Below are 18894 nucleotides of genomic sequence, written 5' to 3' on the forward strand. Positions count from 1 at the left end.
ATCCCCACTTTGCAATCAGAGAAACCAAGGCAAACAACTCAGTTGACTTTTCCAGTGCCACACAACTGGTAAATATCTGAAGCTGGACTTGAACTCAGGTCTTCCTAATTTCAGGGCAGGTCCAGCACTCTATGCACCAAACCACCTAGCTGCCATTAGGCAGAGAATGTAGTTATACACAATGATATTTAATATGTAGACAACATGTATCTATGCCCTGTGATCTCTTTATAAGGCAAGAACCTCTTTTACTGGGGGAAGAGATTGACTGAGCAAACAAGCCAGTCATGCCTTTCAGGGCATTAAGTATCTGGATGATGTTCAGCAGTTATGTTTTTTTTTTTAAACCCTTGTACTTCGGTGTATTGGCTCCTAGGTGGAAGAGTGGTCAGGGTGGGCAATGGGGGTCAAGTGACTTGCCCAGGGTCACACAGCTGGGAAGTGGCTGAGGCCGGGTTTGAACCTAGGACCTCCCGTCTCTAGGCCTGACTCTCACTCCACTGAGCTACCCAGCTGCCCTCAGCAGTTATGTTTTGACAGCTGAGGAATCCAGGTTCAGGAGTGCTTTGTGGGAGGGACCCTTGCAGGGAAAGGGGAAGAAGAAGAGAATTTTTTTCCTTCCCATCCTCACTGGCCATGTCATCAGAGCTGCTAGATCAGGAAGAGACAGTACATCCAGCCAAGAAGAGACACACATTCCAGAGAAGAGATAAAGATATAGAAGGATAATCACCCAAGGGAGGAGGCAGCAGTTTCAAGGAGTGTGGCCCCATCACGGCACAGAAAAATGGCAGCCGTGAACTTGAGAAAGAAGTAGATGGTCATTTCAGACCATATGACTCTTTGTGACCCCATTTGGGGTTTTCTTGGCAGAGACATTGGAATGGCTTGCCATTTCCTTCTCCAGCTCATTTAACAGATGAGAAAACTGAGGCAAACGGAGTTAAACAATATGCCCAGGGTCACACAGTTTCTCCAGTTCATTTTACAGATAAGGAAACTAAAGCAAATAAGGTAAAGTAACTTGCCCAGGATCATAGCTAGTAAGCAAATGAGGCTGGATTTCAACTCAGGTCTTCTTGACTCCAGGCTCACCTCTCTATCCAGAGCTATGATGCCTCCCAAAGGTCACTGGCATTGAAAAAGAGTAGCTCAGTGGATTGAGAGCCAGGCTAAGAGATGGGAAGTCTTTGGTTCAAATCTGTTCTCAGATACTTCCTAGCTGTGTGACCCTGAGTAAGTCACTTAACCCCCGTTGCCTAGCCCTTACCATTCTTCTGCCTTGGAACCAATATCTAGTATTGATTCTAAGGTGGAAGGTCAGGGGTTTAAAATAAATAATAAACAAATAAAAATTATTTTAAAAAATAAATAAATTAAAAATTTTCTATTTTTAAAAAATAAAAAAATAAATTCTGGCATATTTCCTGCCATCAGGTCTGAGTATGGCCAAGATGTCATTCATTGTCACATTCATATTTGTATGAACTGATGCAAATTGGCATAAGCAGAGGTCGTGAATACTTTTTCCCTTTTGAATTCTTTCAAAGGGAATATGCCGTCGAGGCTGGTAAGCTTGGCTATCCAGTCACTTGGGGACCAGAGCTAAAGGTGTTGTGGAGAGCAGAGATTGACCTCTCCAAGTTAGAGACTACAGATTAAGGCTGAAAGGACCCCAGAGGCTCTCTGGTGCAGGGCCCTCATCCCTCAGGAGATACCTTGCCCAAGATCACAAGGGGAAAAGTGACAGCGGGAGGATTTGAACCCAGAACTTCTGACTCCAGAACTCTTTCCACTGTGCCATACTGACAGCAGCTGTGAGAAATGTGTTGCTACTGAGACTCATACAGGCTGGGCCAAAGACCATATTGATAAAGCCAGAATGGAGATGCAGAATGTCTACGCTGGACATCTCGCTCTGGCGCCGTGTCTGGTCCATTTGGGAGAAAGGCCAGTGTAGGGTTGCTGGAAGAGCTATTGAGAGAAGGAGGACCAGAGCTGGTTCTCTGTGTGGACTCCCCCGAGGGACACAGTGTTTTGCTTGAACAGGCGGAAGCTTCAGACGTTCCCCAGAGCTTCTGCTGTAAGAAATTTTGTCACCAGTCAATGACACCGAAAAAAGAATCAAATCCTCAGTTATGTTTCTCAAGGAAGTGGATCCTCCTGGAGCCTGGCAGCGAGGAGCCAGCCGGGAGGCCCAGCTGGGCAGATTGAGATGAGGCAGGAAGACACTTTGGGAGCCTTAAGCGTCCTGTCCCCATCAGTGTCTGTTACTGTTCTTCTGTTCACAAGAGAAGAGCTGGAGCATGAGAGCAAGGGGGTTTGAGTAATTACAATTATAACGCGAATAGCTAGCATTTATACGGTGCTGTTGTTCGGGCATTTCAGACTCTTCATGACCCCATTTGGGGTTTTCTTGCTAAAAATACTGGAGTGGTTTGCGACATCCTTCTCCAGCTCTTTTTATAGATGAGGAAACTGAGGCAAACCAGTTGTGTCTGACTCTTTGTGACCCCATTTGGTGTGGGGTTTTTTAATTTTTATTTATTTTAAAAATATTTTTCCCTGTTTACATGATTCATTTTCTTTCCCTTCCCTCTTCCCTCTCCCCTCCCAGAGCTGATGCACAATTCCACTGGGTTGTACAAATGTTATCCCTTGACACCTATTTCCATATTGTTCATTTTTGCTCTAGAGCAATCTTTTAAAGGCTAAATCGTTTGGGGTTTTCTTGGCAAAAATACTGGAGTGGTTTGCCACGTCCTTCTCCAGCTTATTTTACAGATGGGAAAACTGAGACCAACAGGGTGAAGTGACTGGTCCAGGGTCATATAGCTAGTTTGCCATTTCCTTCTCTTGTCATTCATGTGACAAATGAGGAAACTGAGGCCAAGAGGGCGAAAGTGACTTGCCCAGTGTTGCACAAGTGACTTTGGCTGGATTTGAACTCAGAAAGATGACTTCAGCCCCAGCACTCAATCCACCTAGCTGCCCTTACAGAAATATTATCCTATTCAATTGTCCCAACTATTGCGGGAGTTGGTTTTTTTCTCTATTTTTAAAAATAATATTTTGGTTTTTTCCACCATCTCATAAAAAAATAATTTTTTACATTCATTTTTAAAAAGTTTTGAGTTCCAAATTCTCTCCATGGGAGTTGTTTTTCTATCGTTTCAGTCACGTCAGACTCTTTGTGAGGCAAACAAAGTGACTTGCCCAAGGTCACACAGTAAGTGACTGAGGCCAGGTTTGAACTCTGGGGAGATGAGTCTTCCTGATTCCAGACCTGGTGCTTTATCTATGGCTCAGCTAGATGCCCATTATGAGAGTTAGGTGCTATTATCTACATTTTATAGTTAAGGAAACGGAGGCAGGCAGAAGAGACTTGCTGGGAGGTTGGGGGGACTTAGTGGTATGGACACATAGGCCTTATTCCAAAGAGCTGCTCAGCTCCTGAACTCAGCCATCCCGGGATTACAGGGAAACGCAGCACTTGGAAGACTTATAAAACACCCTCCTCAAATCCATTTTTCAGATGAGGAAATCAAAGATTTTAGTCATTTCATTTCCCCAGGCCTTATTTTGCCCATCTGTAAAATGGACTATATTGTCTAAGAGGGCCCTTCAGGCTCTGGATTTATGATCCCCTGCCTCTAGGGTTCTGCCTGACAACTTTAGGATCTTTAGCACCATGTGCTGTATCTCCAAGTGCAGGTCTCCTAAGTGAATAATTGGAGCTGTGTGACCCTGGGTGAGTCACTTCACCCCCACTGCCTAGCCCTTATGGCTCTTCTGCCTTGGAATCAAAACACAGTATTGATTCTAAGATAAAGTAAAGGTTTTTTAAAAAGAAAGAAAGGGTTGGAGGAGCTAGTTTGAAACAAACTGCCCTGGAGAGTGACCAGGAGGGTCCGGTCTGACCAGATGTCCTTCCTCTCCCCAGGTGGGTGAGTCTCTGGTCCTCCCAGGCTGCCGGGAACGCTGCATCTGCCAGGCAGGGGGTCGCCTACGGTGCCAACCGTTCCAGTGTCCCCGAAGCTCGGGCTGCATTCTGGACCGCGGCGTTCGCCTCTGCGGGAGGCCCCCTGGCAAGGGCAGTGCCACCTGTCGCCTGGTACCTGGAGGTCTCTTCACCACTTTCGATGGCTTCCAAGGCAGAGTCCCTGCCCTTGCTGCCCCCGGTGCCTACGAGCTGGCAGTCCTGGCTGACGCCAACCCCCGGAATCCTGCGTGGTTCCGTGTGCTCACAGAATACCCAGCCTGCCCAGCCTGCCCGGCCCCACGAGCATGGGTCATCATTCGCTTCAGGGACGGCTGTGTGGCCGTGGGGCCCGGCGGGGAGGTCTGGGTAAGTGGATGGCCGCCCCGTGCTCAAAGGCCCTTATTGACCGCATCCACAACTTTAAATGCCCTTTTATTATCTTCCTCAAAGGAGAAAGGCAGGGTTCTCCTCCCCACACTCTAGGCAGCTGCTCATTCTTCTTCCCCAAGTCCCCCACCCCACAAGGAACACGGGGATCCAGGCTCCCATCCTCACCCAGGCCCCCCCGACTTCCTTTTCTCCCCTTAAGGTGAATGGACATAGGGCCCAGCTCCCAGCCAGGGTCTGCGGAGGGGTCATGGCCCGATGGGCTGGCTCTGGGAAAGTCCTTGTGGAGAGACCCCCCCTCCTTCGGGTGCTGGCGGGCCCAGGGGGTACAGTGGTCCTGAGGGCTGCCGGGGCCCTGGGTGGCCAGCTGCAAGCTGCCTGCGGTGACTTCAACGGGGACCCCCAGGATGACCTCCGACTCAGGGGTGGGCTTCCTGCTTCTAGCCTGGATGATGTCTTCAGGTCCTGTCAGGCTCGAGCCTTCAGGCGCTGGTAAGGAGACCATTTTTCTTCCCTCCAAGCAGGGCCCTGAGCCTTGCCAGGACTCAGCCCAATCCCAGCCCCCCCATTGAATACCCGGGGCTTCTCCCCTCCTCTCACAGGCCCCAAGGGGCCCATACCCAAAGCAGCTCGGGTCCCCCACATCAGTCCATTGCCAGGACGCAGGCAAACAGCATCCCAGACCAGGCCAGCCCCCCAAAAGCCCCAGAAGCCCCCTAACCCCACCTCTCTCTCTCTCTCTCAGCCACAGCACGGAGAAGGCGCACTCCCCTGTCTACAAGGAAGATTATTTTTCTACTTAATAATGGTGCTGCTCTTGTGGTTCGCCCACTCCCACAAAGGCCTGGCACCTTTGGCCAGGGCCCTGTCTGTCTCTGCTGAGGTCGTCAATAAATGGATTTTGGCAAACGTCTGGAAGCATTTGTGGCCTTGGGGCGCTTCCCCCTCCTTCCCCATTGAGTGCTTCCTCGTCCCTTGCCCACAGACTCCGCTCTGCTTAGCCCCTGACCCCAGAGGCGGAAGCCCCTCGCTCCAGCTCTGCAGCTCTCCTCCCCCGGCACCCCGAGACTCTTCTGGGTCCCATTCTTCCCACACTCCGCTCCATCAGAGCCCCGAGGGGCCAGCCCCGCCCCCCAGCCCCCACCCCCTCCGGGGCTCCCGACACGGAATCCCCCAAGTTCAGGATTGGAAGGGGGAAGTGTGCACCATATAAGGGGGAGCCAAGTTTATTGCAAGGCCGCCGGGAGAGGGACCCCCTCCTTCCCGAGCCCATTAGCGCCCTGGGGGACTCCCCGGGCCTCCAGCCTAAACAGGTTAAACCTGGCCCACTGGTTCTGCCCCGTGGGGCCAAGCGACCCTGGGCTCCCCAATGCTTGGGACACGCACCGTGCACGCTCCCTCCCCACCTGGCCTTCTCTTCTCCCCTCACTCCCCCGACCTTCGGGGGGGAAGGGGGGGGGAGCGCCCAGTCCCATAGCCCAACCCCAGCCAGGCCAGACCGGTCTCCCTCCGCCCCTTGCCGCTCAAGGACGCGGAGGGAGGGAAGAGGACACGCCTCCTATTGTGACGTCACGGGGCGCGGCGGCCAATAGGCGGTGGGGACTCCAGACGCGCGGAGCCTGGCCATTTCTCGTAGCTCCCGGACCTCGGTCTGTTCGCGGTAGTCCTCGAGAGACCTGAGTCACCCCGGAAGGTCTCCACCCCCTTGCTGCCGGCCATGAGCAGGCACAGCCGGCTGCAGAGGCAGGTCCTCGGCCTGTACCGCGAGCTGCTGCGCGCCGCGCGAGGCAAGCCCGGCGCCGAGGCGCGGGTCCGGGCCGAGTTCCGCGAGCGCGCACGGTTGCCTCGGGGCGACGTTCAGCGAATAGAGTACCTGTACCGGCGCGGGCGGCGCCAGCTGGAGCAGCTGCGGGGCGGCCACACCACGGCGCTGGGCTTCTTCGTGCCGGGGAAAGACCCGGGGTCGCAGCCCGCAACCCCCCACAAGGAGCCGCCCACAGACACTGACCAGCGCGCGGCCACAGACCCTGGGCACAATGTCCCGCCGTAGACTGCCTGGGGGGAAGGAAGAGCCCCCCCAAGAAACCCAGATCCCCAGTGCCAACACCTCGAGATTCCAGAGTTGGACTCTTAAGATTCCTAGAAGCCCCCTCAGACCTTGGACACACTCTCCCTCCTGCACCTTCCAGGCTCTCGCCGTATACTGCCCTTGACTGCCTGGGGGAAAAGAAAGAAAGCCAGAAAACCCCGGACCCCGAGACTCCAGAGTTGAACCCTCAGACTCCTAGAAGCCCTCGTAGCCCCTGAGAACACTCTCCTCCTTCACCTTACGAGCTCCCACCGCAGACTTCTCTGGACCGCTTGGGGGAAAGGAAGAGAAAAGCACGCCAATACCCAGAGTATCCAGACTTTGACCCAAATCTTCCCTGGACTCCTAGGAGCCCCCGGGGGTGGCTCACTCCCTCCTCTCTCTACAGCCCTTCTCCAGTCTGTGCTCTGAGGATCAGCAGGGAGAGCCTTGGGGCCTGATTCTGGGGCTTCTGTTCTCCCCTCCCCCAATAAGATGGGCCCCATTTGCCCCCGCTTCTGTCTCCCCCATTAGATTGTGGTAGACCTTCTTAAGCCCCCTGAAGGCGGGGACTGTCATTTTGGTCTCCCTAATCTGAACACCTGGCACTGGAGTAAGAATAAGTTTGTTGTCTTGATGTAACTGACTCCATTTTTTACATGACTTTACATTCTGCCTCCGCCCACTGAGAAGGCAGTGTTTGTGATACTCATTATACATGTGAAGTCACGAAAAACATTTCCACTTCATGTTGCAAAAAATAAATAAATAAATAAAGTGAAAAAATCAGCTTCAATTTGCCCTCAGTTCATCAGTTCTCTTTCTCGGAAGGTGCAGAGCATTTTTCATTGTTGTCCCTTTGGAATTGTTATGGGTTATTGTATTGACCAGAATGGCTAGGCCTTATCCTTATTCCAATATTGCACTGCATCAGATCATAGAAGTCTTCCCGGGTTTTTCTGAAAACATCCTGCTCATCACTTCTTAAGGCACAATAGCATCCATTCAGATGCTACAACCTGCTCAGCCCTTCCCCAACTGATGGACATCCCCTCAGTGTCCAACTCTTTGCTGCCACAAAAAGAGCTGCTAAAATTATTATTATTTTTTTGTTTAAACCCTTAACTTCTGTGTATTGGCTCCTAGGTGGAAGAGTGGTAAGGGTGGGCAATGGGGGTCAAGTGACTTGCCCAGGGTCACACAGCTGGGAAGTGTCTGAGGCTGGATTTGAACCTAGGACCTCCCTAGGCCTGACTCTCAATCCACTGAGCTACCCAGCTGCCCCCTGTTAAAATTATTTTTGGACAAACAAGTCCTTTTCTCTTGGATCTCTTTGGGATATGGGCTCAGTAATGGTATTGCTGGATGCATTCTTTTAAAGCCCTTTGGGCATAATTCTAAATTGCCTTCCAGAATGATTGGATTAATTCACAATTCCACCAGTAAAGCATTAGTGTTCCCAAGAAATAAGATCTTTATTGGTGAAACTTAATGTAAAATTGGATCCACCCACCTCAACCACCATTTTCTTGTTTTCCTTCTAATTTTAGCTGCCTTGGTTTTATTTTTAATTTAATGTAATCAAGATTATCCATTTTACCTCCCATGATTCTAGCTTATTTGGTCAGGAATTCTCCTGTCCATAGATCTGGCAGGTAATTTTTTCATGCTCCCCTAATTTGCTAACATATTTCAAGAAATTCTAAAGGAAAATTTCCCAGTTGTCTTAGAACCAAATTACCAGGATCAAAAATGAAAAGGGTGAATCAATAAAGATGAAATCAAAGCAATTATTGGGTGATATTTTACCCAATTATATACCAATAAAAACTGACAGTCTAAATGAAATAGGTGAATATTTAGAAAAACATATTCCCAGTCCCATCCCCAGTGCTAGCACAGGGGTCCCCTGATAATGTCTTTTTTTTTAATTTTTAAAATTTGATTAATTTAGAATATTTTTCCATGGTTACATGATTCATGTTCTTTTCCTCCCCCCTTCTTCTCCCCTCCCATAGCCAATGCACGATTTCACTGGGTTTTACATATATCATTGATCAAGAACTATTTCCACATTATTAATATTTGCACTAGGGTGATCATTTAGCGTCTACATCCCCAATCATATCCCTATTGACCCATGTGTTCAAGCAGTTGCTTTTCTTCTGTTTCTCCTCCCACAGTTCTTTCTCTGGGTGTGGATAGTGTTCTTTCTCATAAGTCCCTCAAAATTCTCCTGGACCTGGATCATTGTATTGCTGCTAGTACAGAAGTCAATTACATTCGATTTTACCACAGTATATCAGTCTCTGTGGACAATGTCCTCCTGGTTCTGTTCCTTTCATCCTGCATCAATTCCTGGAGGTCGTTCCAGTTCACATGGAATTCCTCCAATTCTTTATTCCTTTGAGTACAATAGTATTCCGTCACCAGCAGATACCACAATTTGATCACCCATTCCCCAATGGAAGGACATCCCCTCATTTTCCAATTCTTTGCCACCACAAAGAGTGCGACTATAAATATTTTTGTAGAAGTCTTTTTCCTTATTATGGCTTTGGGGTACAAACCTAGCTGGATCAAAGGGCAAGCAATCATTTAAAGCCCTTTGGGCATAGTTCCAAATTGTCTTCCTGAATGGTTGGATCAATTCACAACTCCACCAGCAATGCATTAGTGTCCCAATTTTGCCACATCCCCTCCAACATTTATCACTTTCCTTTGTAGTCATGTTAGCTAATCTGCTAGGTGTGAGGTGGTACCTCAGAGTTGTTTTGATTTGCATTTCTCTCATCAGGAAGGATTTAGAACACCTTTTCATGTGCTTCTTGAAAGTTTTGATTTCTTTATCTTTTCTTTATCATTCATGTCCCTTACCCATTTCTCAATTGAGGAATGGTTTGATTTTTTTGTACAATTGATTTAGTTCCTAATAAATTTGAGAAATTAGGCCTTTTGTCAGAGGTTTTGTTATAAACATTTTTCCCCCAATTTATTGCTTCTCTTCTAATTTTGGTTGTATTGGATTTGTTTTGTACCAAACCTTTTTAATTTAATGCAATCAAAATTATTCATTTTACCTTTTGTAATGCTCTCTATCTCTTGCTTGGTCTTAAATTCTTTCCTTTCCCATAGATCTGACAGGTAAATTATTCTATGTTTATTTAATTTATTTATAGTTTCTTTAATTTTGTTCATGTCTTTCTGGCCCTTACCGCCTCTGAGTGCTGAACCCTCCTGGTATTGGTGCTGCCACCACTGATGAAACCTCTAAGGCCTGTAGTTTCTGTCCTCCTAAATTGCCCTCAGATGGAAAAATGACTCATTCTAACTTCTTGGTTTTTTGCTTAGAACTAGATTTGATGTACTTTTTGAGGTTCTTTACAGGAGAATGCTGAAGAGCTTGCAAAAATATGCTAACTTTACTCTATCATCTTGGCTTCGCCTCCTCTGTTGTTTTTTTTTTTAACTCTTACCTTCTGTTTTAGAATTGATAATAAGCATTGATTCCAAAGCAGAAGAGCGGTAAGGGCCAGGCAATGGGGATTAAGTGACTTACCCAGGGTCTCCCAGCTAGGAAGTGTCTGAGGCCACATTTGAACACAAGACCTCCCATCTCTAGGCTTGCCTCTCTGGCCATTGAGCCACCAGCTGCCCCTCCATTTTATTTTAAACTTGCTTTTTAAAACCGAATAGTTGTTATAGTAAGTTGCTTTTCTGTAATAAGATGACTCAAGGGATAGAGTTTGGCAATGCCCTCATGTCCCCCAGCTCTGATAAACAACTCCTAATGACATGTGTTCCACCAGATTTAGTAACCTGCTAATGATAAGTGTTCCCCAAATCTGATAAACACCTAAGAAAACACTTGCTAATGATGTTATCTGTGATGGATAGCTTCCTTTCACCATAAGCTTGGGCAATCCGTAGCCTGTCAGAACTTGGAGTTAACCAGCTAATTATTAGAAACTCACTCAACAAGCAACTAAGGGGCTCAGTGGATAGAGAGAGAGGTGGATAGATGTGAGGTCCTGGGTTCAAATCTGGCCTCAGATACTTCCTAGCTGGGTGACCCTGGGCAAGTCACTTAACCCCCACTGCCTAGCCCTTCCTGCTCTTCTGCCTTGGAATGGATACTTAATATTGATTCTAAGACAGAAGGCAAGGGTTTTAAAAATAAATGAATGCTTAGATTGGTGCCAAGGTCTCCCGAGAGATGGCGTTGGGAGACGGAGGAGTGTCACTTAAGGGGCTGGAGCCAAAGGGGAGGAAGAAAACATTGGGATATTGATCTCTGGTGACCTGGAGAACCTGTCTGCTGACACCGAGGAGGCTTCTGGTCAAGGCTGGTCTGGCTTCTTCGTTTCCTTTGAAAATCCAGCCACTCCTATGACCTGGCACAGGCCCCTGGCAAGGATGCCCTCTGGTCCTGGACTACTGATGGAGGCACACTGGGACGGGCCATAATCAGGCGCCCCTGGCCTGGGATCCTCGGCTTCCTTGGAGCAGTGGCCGCTCCTCTCTTCCCCTAAACTTGGGTAGCTGACGCCACAGTGGACGTCTATGTCTATAAAAGATCTCAGGAGCGGGAAGTCGAGATGTGAGAAAACAAATGTTAAAAATCGTTTCAGTGTGTAATTGGGAAAAAATAGGATATTATTGGAAAATAAAAGACCTCAAATGTGGAACTAAAGGGTGACTTAGATGGCATCAAGTCCTTCCATTTTGCAGATGAGGCAACTGAGGCACGAAGTCTAAGTGAAGTGCCTAAGTTTATAGAAACATACCTCAGATGGGGTTTGAAGCCAGGAGTTCCTGATCCCAAGTCCACTCGAATGCCAAACAATGACCCTTGAGGGCCTCTCATCCACCCCCCTGGCTGGACCCTGAGGGTCTGTTACCCTGGGATCTGGCCGGCTGTAGTAGCGGGGCTCAGTAGGAGGAAGAAGGCTCTGGTGTCCTTGAGGCCCGCAGATCTGTTCCTCATAGCCCTGGGCCTGAGGGCTGCTGGGAGTAATCAAACACGGATGGATCCTGCCTTCTAGAAACCTCAAATGTGACTGAGGATTCAACCTGTGGTTAGTGGGGGCAGCTGGGTGGGTGGCTCAGGGGATAGAGAGCCAGGCCTGGAGGTCCTTCCTAGGTTCAAAAGTAGCCTCAGACCCTTCCTAGCTGGGTGACCCTGGGCAAGGCACTTCACCCCCACTGCCTAGCCCTTATAGCTCATCTGCCTTGGAACCACTATACAGATGGAAAGTAAAGGTAACGAAAAGAATTGTGTTTGGTGTGAATACACCACTGACTGGAGTAAGTGCCTGTTCCTAAAGCTGGATGTCCAGGGGATGGGGTGAGGGGTCTGTGGAGTGCTGATGACACTGGGGTCAGTCCCACACCCACCGGAGGTGGCTGGGCGAGCCAGGGGAGACACTAACTCCCGAAGAGTCCCCTACGACACGGGGCTCTCCTGGCTCCCTCTTCTGACCATGAATTGTCTACCTGGAGGGTGCGCAGGGCCAGGAGGGGAGGGAGACACCCCCACACAAAAAACTCTGCAGGAGGCTGTACTTTAAATTTTATTCCAGGGATCCAGAGGAAGAAAATGGAGTCTCTGCTTGGAAGCCCCCAGCCCCCAGGGCTCAGGTTGGAGGTGGCCCGTTGACGTAGCTGAGGACAAGGTGCAGGGGCCCAGGAAGCCGTGGAGGGGGGCAATGAGGCCCCCCTGGGGGGGGCAGGAGACATGCGGCACCGAGCAGGAGCAGGAGGAGCAGGAAGAAGAGGGTCCGGCGGGGCCAGCGGGGTCCTCGTCCCTCCTTGGGACCCTCAGAACCCGTAGGGATCAGCACAGGCACATCTTCAGGGCTCGGTTGCTTCCTGTCCTGAGTGCGGAATGAAGACAAGGGAGGACCCCATGGCGGTCCCCGGAGGGACCAGACCTATACAGAGCAAGAAAAATGGGAACTGTGGATCTGGAAAGACTTCTGTGCAGGCCAGGGGACCCGAGCGTGTGGCAGAGGGCCAAATGCCTCCCAACATCTCTCCTAAGCACCCCCCCCCCCGCCTCGCCTGGCTGCAGAGCCCTGGGGCCTCGGGGGAGCCCCCTGCATCATCCCAGACGGAGGGGGTGGGAGAGATTCCATACGGCTCTGCCCTTCTTCCCCTGGATCTCTGCTCTGGGGATGTTCTGTCTCTCTCCTCCAGTCACTGCCCGTCTCCTCCTTTCCTCTTCATTCTCGCTCCCACCTCGACCCCTCCATGACAGTTATGGGAAGGGCAGAGGCAGAGACAAAGGGAGCAGAGATGGCCGGGACATCCGAGAGCGAGGAGCAGGACCCACAGGAAGGACGGACAGAGATAAGGCATCCCAGAAGGACTGGAGGGAGAGCCCAGGGTCTCACTGGGCAGAGACCCGAAGCCAAGAGGGTCACCAGGGAGACAAAGGGACGGAGGCAGAGTCTGGAGGGGCGGCCGCCTGTCATAGGGGTATCCAAGCCCTGACCCAGAGCCCGGAGAGAGGACCCACTCCCTCCTGCCCTTGCCCAGATCTCACTCACCGCCAGGGGCTCAGCACGGCCACACACGTCACAGGGAGACCCCGGCGTCCACACTGTCCTGCTCCTGAGGGCACCCAGCCACCCCACATCCCCTGTGGGGTCCCATTCCAGCTCAGCGATGGAACCTTCCAGCGGGGGACCCCCAGTCCCAACCCCTGGGCCCAGACTCCCTGAGCCAGTGCCAGGCCCCTCCGAGTCAGTGTCCGAGTCTGGATCCTGGAGCGAGGCAGGGTCCTCAAACACCTGCAAACAGAGGTCGAAGGGCTGGGATCAGGGGCGTCGGGGGAAGGGGGCGCTCCAGGACTCGGCGGGCAGGGATCACCGCTGCCCGAGGAAGGGGACACAAGGGCCTGCGTGGTCCATACCAGGCTGTAGGCGATCAACCGGCCTCGATGCCGCCCTAGACACCGGAAGACGCCCTCATAGTGGGCAAGTGAGGCCTGCCCGCCCTCTTCAAGGGTGGCTGTGCTCCAGGGCTCCCTCCTCCGCATCAGCCCCTCCACTGACTCTTCAGCTTGCTGATCATTGGCCAGGAAGGCCTAGGGGGAACCCAGACACTGGGGAGCAATCCCTCCCCACCCCCACAGAGACCCAGGCCTCCAGGAGCCCCCCAAAGCTCAGAGGCTCCAGTCAGCCACTCTCTCCAGGTGGACCCATCCTGTGAGGACAGGCCCGGCCCACTGCCCCCCTCAGAGACCCAGGGCCTCCCTCACCCCATAAGAACCCAGGTATGTGGCAATGGCCCCCTCAACTGACCCCTAGGAGAGGCCCAAAGGTCCAGGCCATCTCCTGAGCCCACTCTGGGTCCCCATGTCAACCTCTGACCCTCCGCCTTTCTATCTGTCCCAGGAGGCCCCGGGGCTCGGCCAGCCCAGTCACTGCGGTGGGGACCTCTCCGAGGCCTCGACGACCCTCCTCTCCCCAGAGCCCGACTCTCCAGGCTGTCCCAGACTGTCCCTCACAAACCTCTCCCTCTGCGGAGCCCCTCCCAGGCAGCCTCCTCGTCCTCCTTCCCACCATACCTGGGGCTGCTGAGTCAGGCTGGGCCAGCAGCTGCTCCCAGCAGGGGCCAAGGTCCAGGCACTGTCCCCAGGCAGCCCCGCATCTGCTGCTGCTAATAGGAAAGTTCAGGGCGTCCAGGTCTAGGAGGGACCTCCAGGGCCTGGCAGGAAGCAGGAAGTGAGAAGGCCTGTCTGGACACAAGCCTCTGAGGGGCAAAGGAGGAGGATTCTGGATGCCAGCATTCCAGGGCGCAGGGGCCGGGGGGCCCGGTGACAAAAGGGAAGCCAGGGCGCAGGGGCTGGAAGGGAATGGGGCGTCTCTGGCCAGGCTCCCCCCCAGGGACCCAACAAGCCTATTTCCCAGCTTCCTATCCTCCAAGGAAAGGGACAGCCCTTCAGAGGGCCCTCTGGAGTCTCACCCAGGACTGGGGGTGTCTCCTCAGGGAGGCCGGAGCCCTTTCCCTTCCCCTCCCCCTCCCCCTAGCTGGGGTGGAGCCAGCACCCAGGAAACCCGATTCCCAGCTCAGGTGACGCTTGGGCAACCGTAACCCCTTCAGTCCCAAGGCCCAATTCTCACTGGCCCCTGGACATCTTGATGTCCCCATCCTACAAGTCCCCCAGGCCCTGGCTCCTCCTTCCGTAGGGACCCAGGGGTGCACCCAGGTGTCTGCTCCCCCAAGCCTTGCCTCCTCCTTCCTCAGGGACCCAGGTGTCTGCTCCCCCCCAGCCTTGCCTCCTCCTTCCTCAGGGACCCAGGTGTCTGCTCCCCACCAGCTTCTTCTCCTTCCTCGGGGACCCAGGTGTCTGCCCCCCCCACTTCTTCAGGTTACATGCGCCTGCACCCACCAATCCCTGCCTCAGCAGAGGTACGGACGTCCAACCCCAATGACTCTAAAAGGTCGAGGTAAGTGTAGTTTATTCCTGAACCAGGATGGGAACTTTGCAGGCAAAATCATCTCCCCAAGGGCTGGACTGGGATTGCTTTCTCCCTAAATTCTGCTGACTCAGACCCAGGAGTCCGAGGCAAGCAAGGGAGGGTTGTATGGTTTTAATGAGCTTACTGGTTCTTGGTGATCTGATCCCTGGGTTTAATTGGTGTTTGGAGAGCCCTGGGTTTATTTAGTGCTTAGAGATCTCTGGGTTTAATTGGTGCTTGGAGATCCCTGAGTTTAATTGGTGCTTGGAGATCCCTGGGTTTAACTGGTGTTTGGAGATCCCTGGAGTGCTCAGGGATCGCTTGCTCAGCAAGAGGCTGGTACGGAGCACTCTGGGGACCCTTCGAATAGTCAGAGAGACCCGTGTGCCTCGGGGGAGCAGGGCCCCGGGCTGGGCAGAGGGGCAGGCAGAAGCATTGGCCACTGGGGTCTCGGTCAACGAGTCCATCAATGTTGGGCGGATCCCGTGAAGAAAGTGGGTGTAAGCTTCCCCTCGGAGGACCAGGAGGCTTCGGGGCTCCAGCAGCAGAGAGAACTTGGGCTGAAGCTGGGGCTGGAGAGAAAGGACAAGGATGGAGAATGGAAAGCTGCCAGGCTTGGCAGGGGTCAGGGTGCTGACTGGGAGGGGGGATGCGGGAGGTCCTGCCTGCCCCTTACCTGCTCCTCTTGGGGGTCCTTCTCCAGCTCAGGCCCTCGAGGCGGGTACAGATCCAGTATCGTGTGGGAGCCCAGGCTGATGGTGCTGACGGTTGGGTAGTACAGGGGGCCGTCCTCATGGGGCTGGAGGGAGAGCAGCGCTGGAATGTGGAGCTCTTACCCAGACGGCCCTCCACCCCCACAACATGGGGGAGTCTCTCTGGGGGCATTTAAGGGAACAGCTATGGGGCGCCCAATGGGTATATGGAGGGAGGGTTGGCAGAGATGCAGGGGCACTGGCGGGGCATTTAGGGAGAATTCTGGGAGCATCCCTTCAGACAGCATTGGTGAAGACGTGGCACGCGTGCCCTGGCATGCCAGAGGGGGCTGCTGTTTCCTTTCTCTATTATGCCTGGGGACAATGTTCACAAGCTCCGCTCCTCTGCCCAACCGCCCAATGCAAGCACTTCCTCCCTCCGCTGTCTGGGGTAATTCGGGGCTCACAGGCAGCTTGAGGGTACAGTTTGGGCTTAAACCAACACTGTCCAAGGGAAACATCTGGGGAGGTCACTGAAGAAGGAACTGGGCCTATCTGGGGACACCTTGGTAGATATCAGGGTGCATTTCAGGGAATCCCCTTCTTGTCCTCACAGCTGCTTCTAGTCCCTTGGGATCCTGACAGCCTGGACGCTCTCTCCTCTGACCTGTACGCCCCCTCACTGTCTCTGCTGACCAGAACACTCCAGGACGTGGGCATCTGCCTCGGCATCTTCCTGGCCAGTCCCACCCTATTGGCTTTGGAAATTTTGATTCACATTTCCTTGGGCTCCTTAGCCCTCCGCCCCAGCCAGATGCCCAGAGCCCCACCCCACCCCTCCCCCAAAAAAGCCCTCACCATCACTCTCTAACACACCACCTAAGATCCTGAACTCTGAATGTCCCCTCTGGTCAGAACCAGAGGTTCTTCTCCTGGGCCCTGGCTTAATCTTTAGCTGCCCTTCAGCCAGGTGGCACAGAGGGCAGAGTCAGGAAGACCTGAGTTCAAATCTTGCTTCAGGCATTTTCCAGCTGTGTGATCCCAGGTAAGTCACTTAAAGTGCCTTAGATTCCCCATCTGTAAAATGGGGGTCATAAGAACTCCTCCCTTCCAGGATTGTTCTAAGTCAAATGTCATTTTTTAACAAGCCTTGTCCTCTAGGAGTTCACATGCCACTGGCACAAAGGGGGTTTTCTCAGCTTTTCTCTGGCTCTGACCAGGCTCTTCCCCTCCCGTCACAGACCCATCAACCACTTCCTGCCTCTGGCATCTTCAGTCCCTCCTGTTCCTTCCCTTTAGCCTAAACACTCCCTCAGCCTAATGTCAACACTCTCTCCCAGCTCTGCTTTGACCTTTTTCTTCCCCTCCAGGCTGACTCTTCTGACCCATAGCGATCTGCCCTCCTGCTCCCCCCAACTCTCAAGGGTCACTGATTGCCCCATATTCCTGATGCTCTTGGGCCTTTCTGGAGGTCTCCCACCTTTTCTTTCCCCTGGTACTACCCACTTTCAGCCCTTCACCAGATTCTCCAGGCTCCTCCCACACCTTCTATGTGGGTGTCTTCCAGGAGCTCTTCTCTTCCTTTCCCCAGGGAAACTTCATTCACTCCCAGGACTAGAATCATCATCTCAAAGCTGATGAGTCCCAGTTCTGGGTCTTGCCCATTGGCCTTTTCATCCCTTCATGGGGCAGCGTCTGGAGAGCACCTGGGGGATTCCCACTAGAGGGGTGTCAGGAAACCCAGTGTCATCAGGCCTGTGGCTAGGTGGGAGAAGGCTACAGACTCATATACACCAGGGCTCTGACTTACCATGATGCCCTCTCCTGGCCGGTATTCATTTACTAGGACATGATTAGCTTTGGCACCCCCGAACAGGCCAAGCCCGGAGACCGTGTCCACACAGCGCTGGAGCCACTGAGGTAGCTGTTCAGGCACCATCCCCTTTGGGTGGGGGAGCCCACCTGGGGAGGGTTAAGGTGGAGGCAGAAGAGGGATGTGACCTTTCTCCCCCAGATCATCCCATTCCCAGGGGACAAGGGAATCTCTCTACCCATCCAGGGGATCACAGAAGGCCTCTAGGCTAAGGCCACGTATCTTGAGAGGGCTGAGATACAGTGTCGAGACACCCTCTCTTTCCAGGTCCTGCCTGGGGTTGGGGGCTGGGTAAAGGGGACAATGTTCATGGTGGAGGGTCAGAGGAGCACTCACCCCAGTTCTGTAATTTCCGCCCTGAAAGCTGTGTCCATTTGGGCTTTGGAGCCTCATACACCTAACGGGGTGATCAGAGTGTGACTCTGGGACCCTGGAGTCTTCCTATGATTATAGCATATCCCTGGCCTGCTCCAATTCAATCCATTTTTCTTGGCACCTACTACTATATGCCAAGCATTGTACAAGATGCCAGAGATACAAAGGTAAAACTACAAACTGCCCCTACATTCTACTCTAAGCAATTATGTATGCAAAGGCTAACTCGAGGAGGAAAGAAGAGAACACTAACAACTAGGGGGACCAGGAAAGGCTTCCCACAGGAGACAGCAGGTGAACAGAGGCTTGGAGAGATAAATACTTGTGAAGGGGAGCCATAGAGAAGGATTCTAATAGAGTGAGGGAGGGAGTACATGGCATGCACAAACTATGCAGACACAGGAGATGGGGGATGGAATTCCACATTCAAAAAACAGCAAAGAGACCAGCATATTTTCCCCACGAACTGAGCTGTAGGAGTTTAGAAGCAGAAATCAATTGTCACCTGTCGGAGCAGCTTTGTCTCTTCTTGCTCAGAGATGAAATCTGGGACATAGTAAATGATGGGTGGAACCTATGAGAAAAGAGAGAGAGAGACAGACAGACAGAGAGATGAGGCTGACTGCTAAGCCCTGACAAGCCTCACCCTTCTCAGGCTCATCCCTCTCACCTGCTCTACCCTGAAGGGTTCCAGTGAAGGGATCACAGCATCCAGTTGGTCCATGGTTGCTGGAGGAAAGCCATAAGACAGAGATTACCACTGCTCCCCTCCATTTCCCTCCCAGCTTCCCCACCACCACCACCTATGACCTTCAAACACTGCCCCCCATTCCCTGCCCCCATTCTCCCCCAGACCCACCCTGCTCCCCAAAATCATCCTGCACCAAGCTGTTCTTTAGCCCCCTATATCCCTTTTCCCATTCCAAGAACTGCTTCACACAATTACTAACCAGAACCAACCCATTTTCCCCAGCCCCCAATTCCACTTCCCACCCCCATCTCAAATCCAAAACATCCCCCTTCCCTCAGTCTCAGACCATTCCCCTCAT

The 18894-nt window shown here is 52.4% G+C and overlaps 4 protein-coding genes across 7 annotated transcripts in view; 2 read left to right on the forward strand and 2 right to left on the reverse strand.

Annotated features, from left to right (window-relative positions):
* The first annotated feature begins 1555 nt into the window (after nucleotides 1-1555).
* LOC123240906 (IgGFc-binding protein-like) lies at nucleotides 1556-5278 on the forward strand. Its single transcript, XM_044668618.1, has 4 exons — nucleotides 1556-1570; nucleotides 3944-4348; nucleotides 4572-4861; nucleotides 5115-5278. Exons 1-4 carry the CDS (start codon nucleotides 1556-1558, stop codon nucleotides 5170-5172), a joined length of 768 nt encoding a protein of 255 aa, XP_044524553.1. The 3' UTR covers nucleotides 5173-5278.
* An 808-nt stretch (nucleotides 5279-6086) lies between these two features.
* Nucleotides 6087-7226, forward strand: SDHAF1 (succinate dehydrogenase complex assembly factor 1). The gene has a single exon (XM_044671209.1). The coding sequence runs from the start codon at nucleotides 6087-6089 to the stop codon at nucleotides 6417-6419; it is 333 nt and encodes a 110-aa protein (XP_044527144.1). The 3' UTR covers nucleotides 6420-7226.
* Nucleotides 7227-11997: 4771 nt separating this feature from the next.
* SYNE4 (spectrin repeat containing nuclear envelope family member 4) lies at nucleotides 11998-14403 on the reverse strand. 3 transcript variants are annotated; one of them, XM_044667468.1, is made up of 4 exons: nucleotides 13955-14403; nucleotides 13354-13527; nucleotides 12989-13231; nucleotides 11998-12313 (listed from the first exon to the last, which is right to left on the reverse strand). In XM_044667468.1, the coding sequence occupies exons 1-4, from the start codon at nucleotides 14006-14008 to the stop codon at nucleotides 12074-12076; spliced, it is 711 nt and encodes a 236-aa protein (XP_044523403.1). In that variant the 5' UTR covers nucleotides 14009-14403; the 3' UTR covers nucleotides 11998-12073. The 3 variants fall into 3 exon arrangements, with proteins under 3 accessions (XP_044523403.1, XP_044523402.1, XP_044523404.1); XM_044667467.1 differs by having other exon boundaries at nucleotides 11998-12370; nucleotides 13955-14402; XM_044667469.1 differs by having other exon boundaries at nucleotides 11998-12370; nucleotides 14011-14398.
* A 485-nt stretch (nucleotides 14404-14888) lies between these two features.
* ALKBH6 (alkB homolog 6) overlaps nucleotides 14889-18894 on the reverse strand; it is a 19233-nt gene continuing 15227 nt past the window's right edge. The window contains exons 2-7 of one of the 2 annotated variants that reach the window (XM_044667465.1): nucleotides 18516-18574; nucleotides 18351-18419; nucleotides 17807-17867; nucleotides 17408-17559; nucleotides 15582-15704; nucleotides 14889-15477 (exon numbers count right to left, since the gene is read on the reverse strand). In XM_044667465.1, the coding sequence (XP_044523400.1) occupies nucleotides 15109-15477; nucleotides 15582-15704; nucleotides 17408-17559; nucleotides 17807-17867; nucleotides 18351-18419; nucleotides 18516-18569 (828 nt within the window). In that variant the 5' untranslated portion in view covers nucleotides 18570-18574 and the 3' untranslated portion in view covers nucleotides 14889-15108. Of the gene's footprint in view, nucleotides 15478-15581; nucleotides 15705-17407; nucleotides 17560-17806; nucleotides 17868-18350; nucleotides 18420-18515; nucleotides 18586-18894 lie in introns of those variants that run through there. The other variant, XM_044667466.1, reaches the window with a different exon arrangement.

The sequence above is a fragment of the Gracilinanus agilis genome, chromosome 3 (assembly GCF_016433145.1).
Source record: "Gracilinanus agilis isolate LMUSP501 chromosome 3, AgileGrace, whole genome shotgun sequence".
NCBI lineage: Eukaryota > Metazoa > Chordata > Mammalia > Didelphimorphia > Didelphidae > Gracilinanus > Gracilinanus agilis.

Bases quoted from the DNA above. Each gene is read 5' to 3' on its own strand.
- LOC123240906 (XM_044668618.1), top strand. The intron at 4,349-4,571 runs GTAAGTGGATGG...TCTCCCCTTAAG, and splicing joins GGCCCGGCGGGGAGGTCTGG to GTGAATGGACATAGGGCCCA. The intron at 4,862-5,114 runs GTAAGGAGACCA...TCTCTCTCTCAG, and splicing joins GCTCGAGCCTTCAGGCGCTG to CCACAGCACGGAGAAGGCGC.
- SDHAF1 (XM_044671209.1), top strand. From the start codon at position 6,087: ATGAGCAGGCACAGCCGGCTGCAGAGGCAGGTCCTCGGCCTGTACCGC.
- SYNE4 (XM_044667467.1), bottom strand. From the start codon at position 14,008: ATGGTGGGAAGGAGGACGAGGAGGCTGCCTGGGAGGGGCTCCGCAGAG. The intron at 13,232-13,353 runs GTATGGACCACG...CTCTGTTTGCAG, and splicing joins GGTTGATCGCCTACAGCCTG to GTGTTTGAGGACCCTGCCTC. The intron at 12,371-12,988 runs GTGAGTGAGATC...TGCTCTGTATAG, and splicing joins GCCGTGCTGAGCCCCTGGCG to GTCTGGTCCCTCCGGGGACC.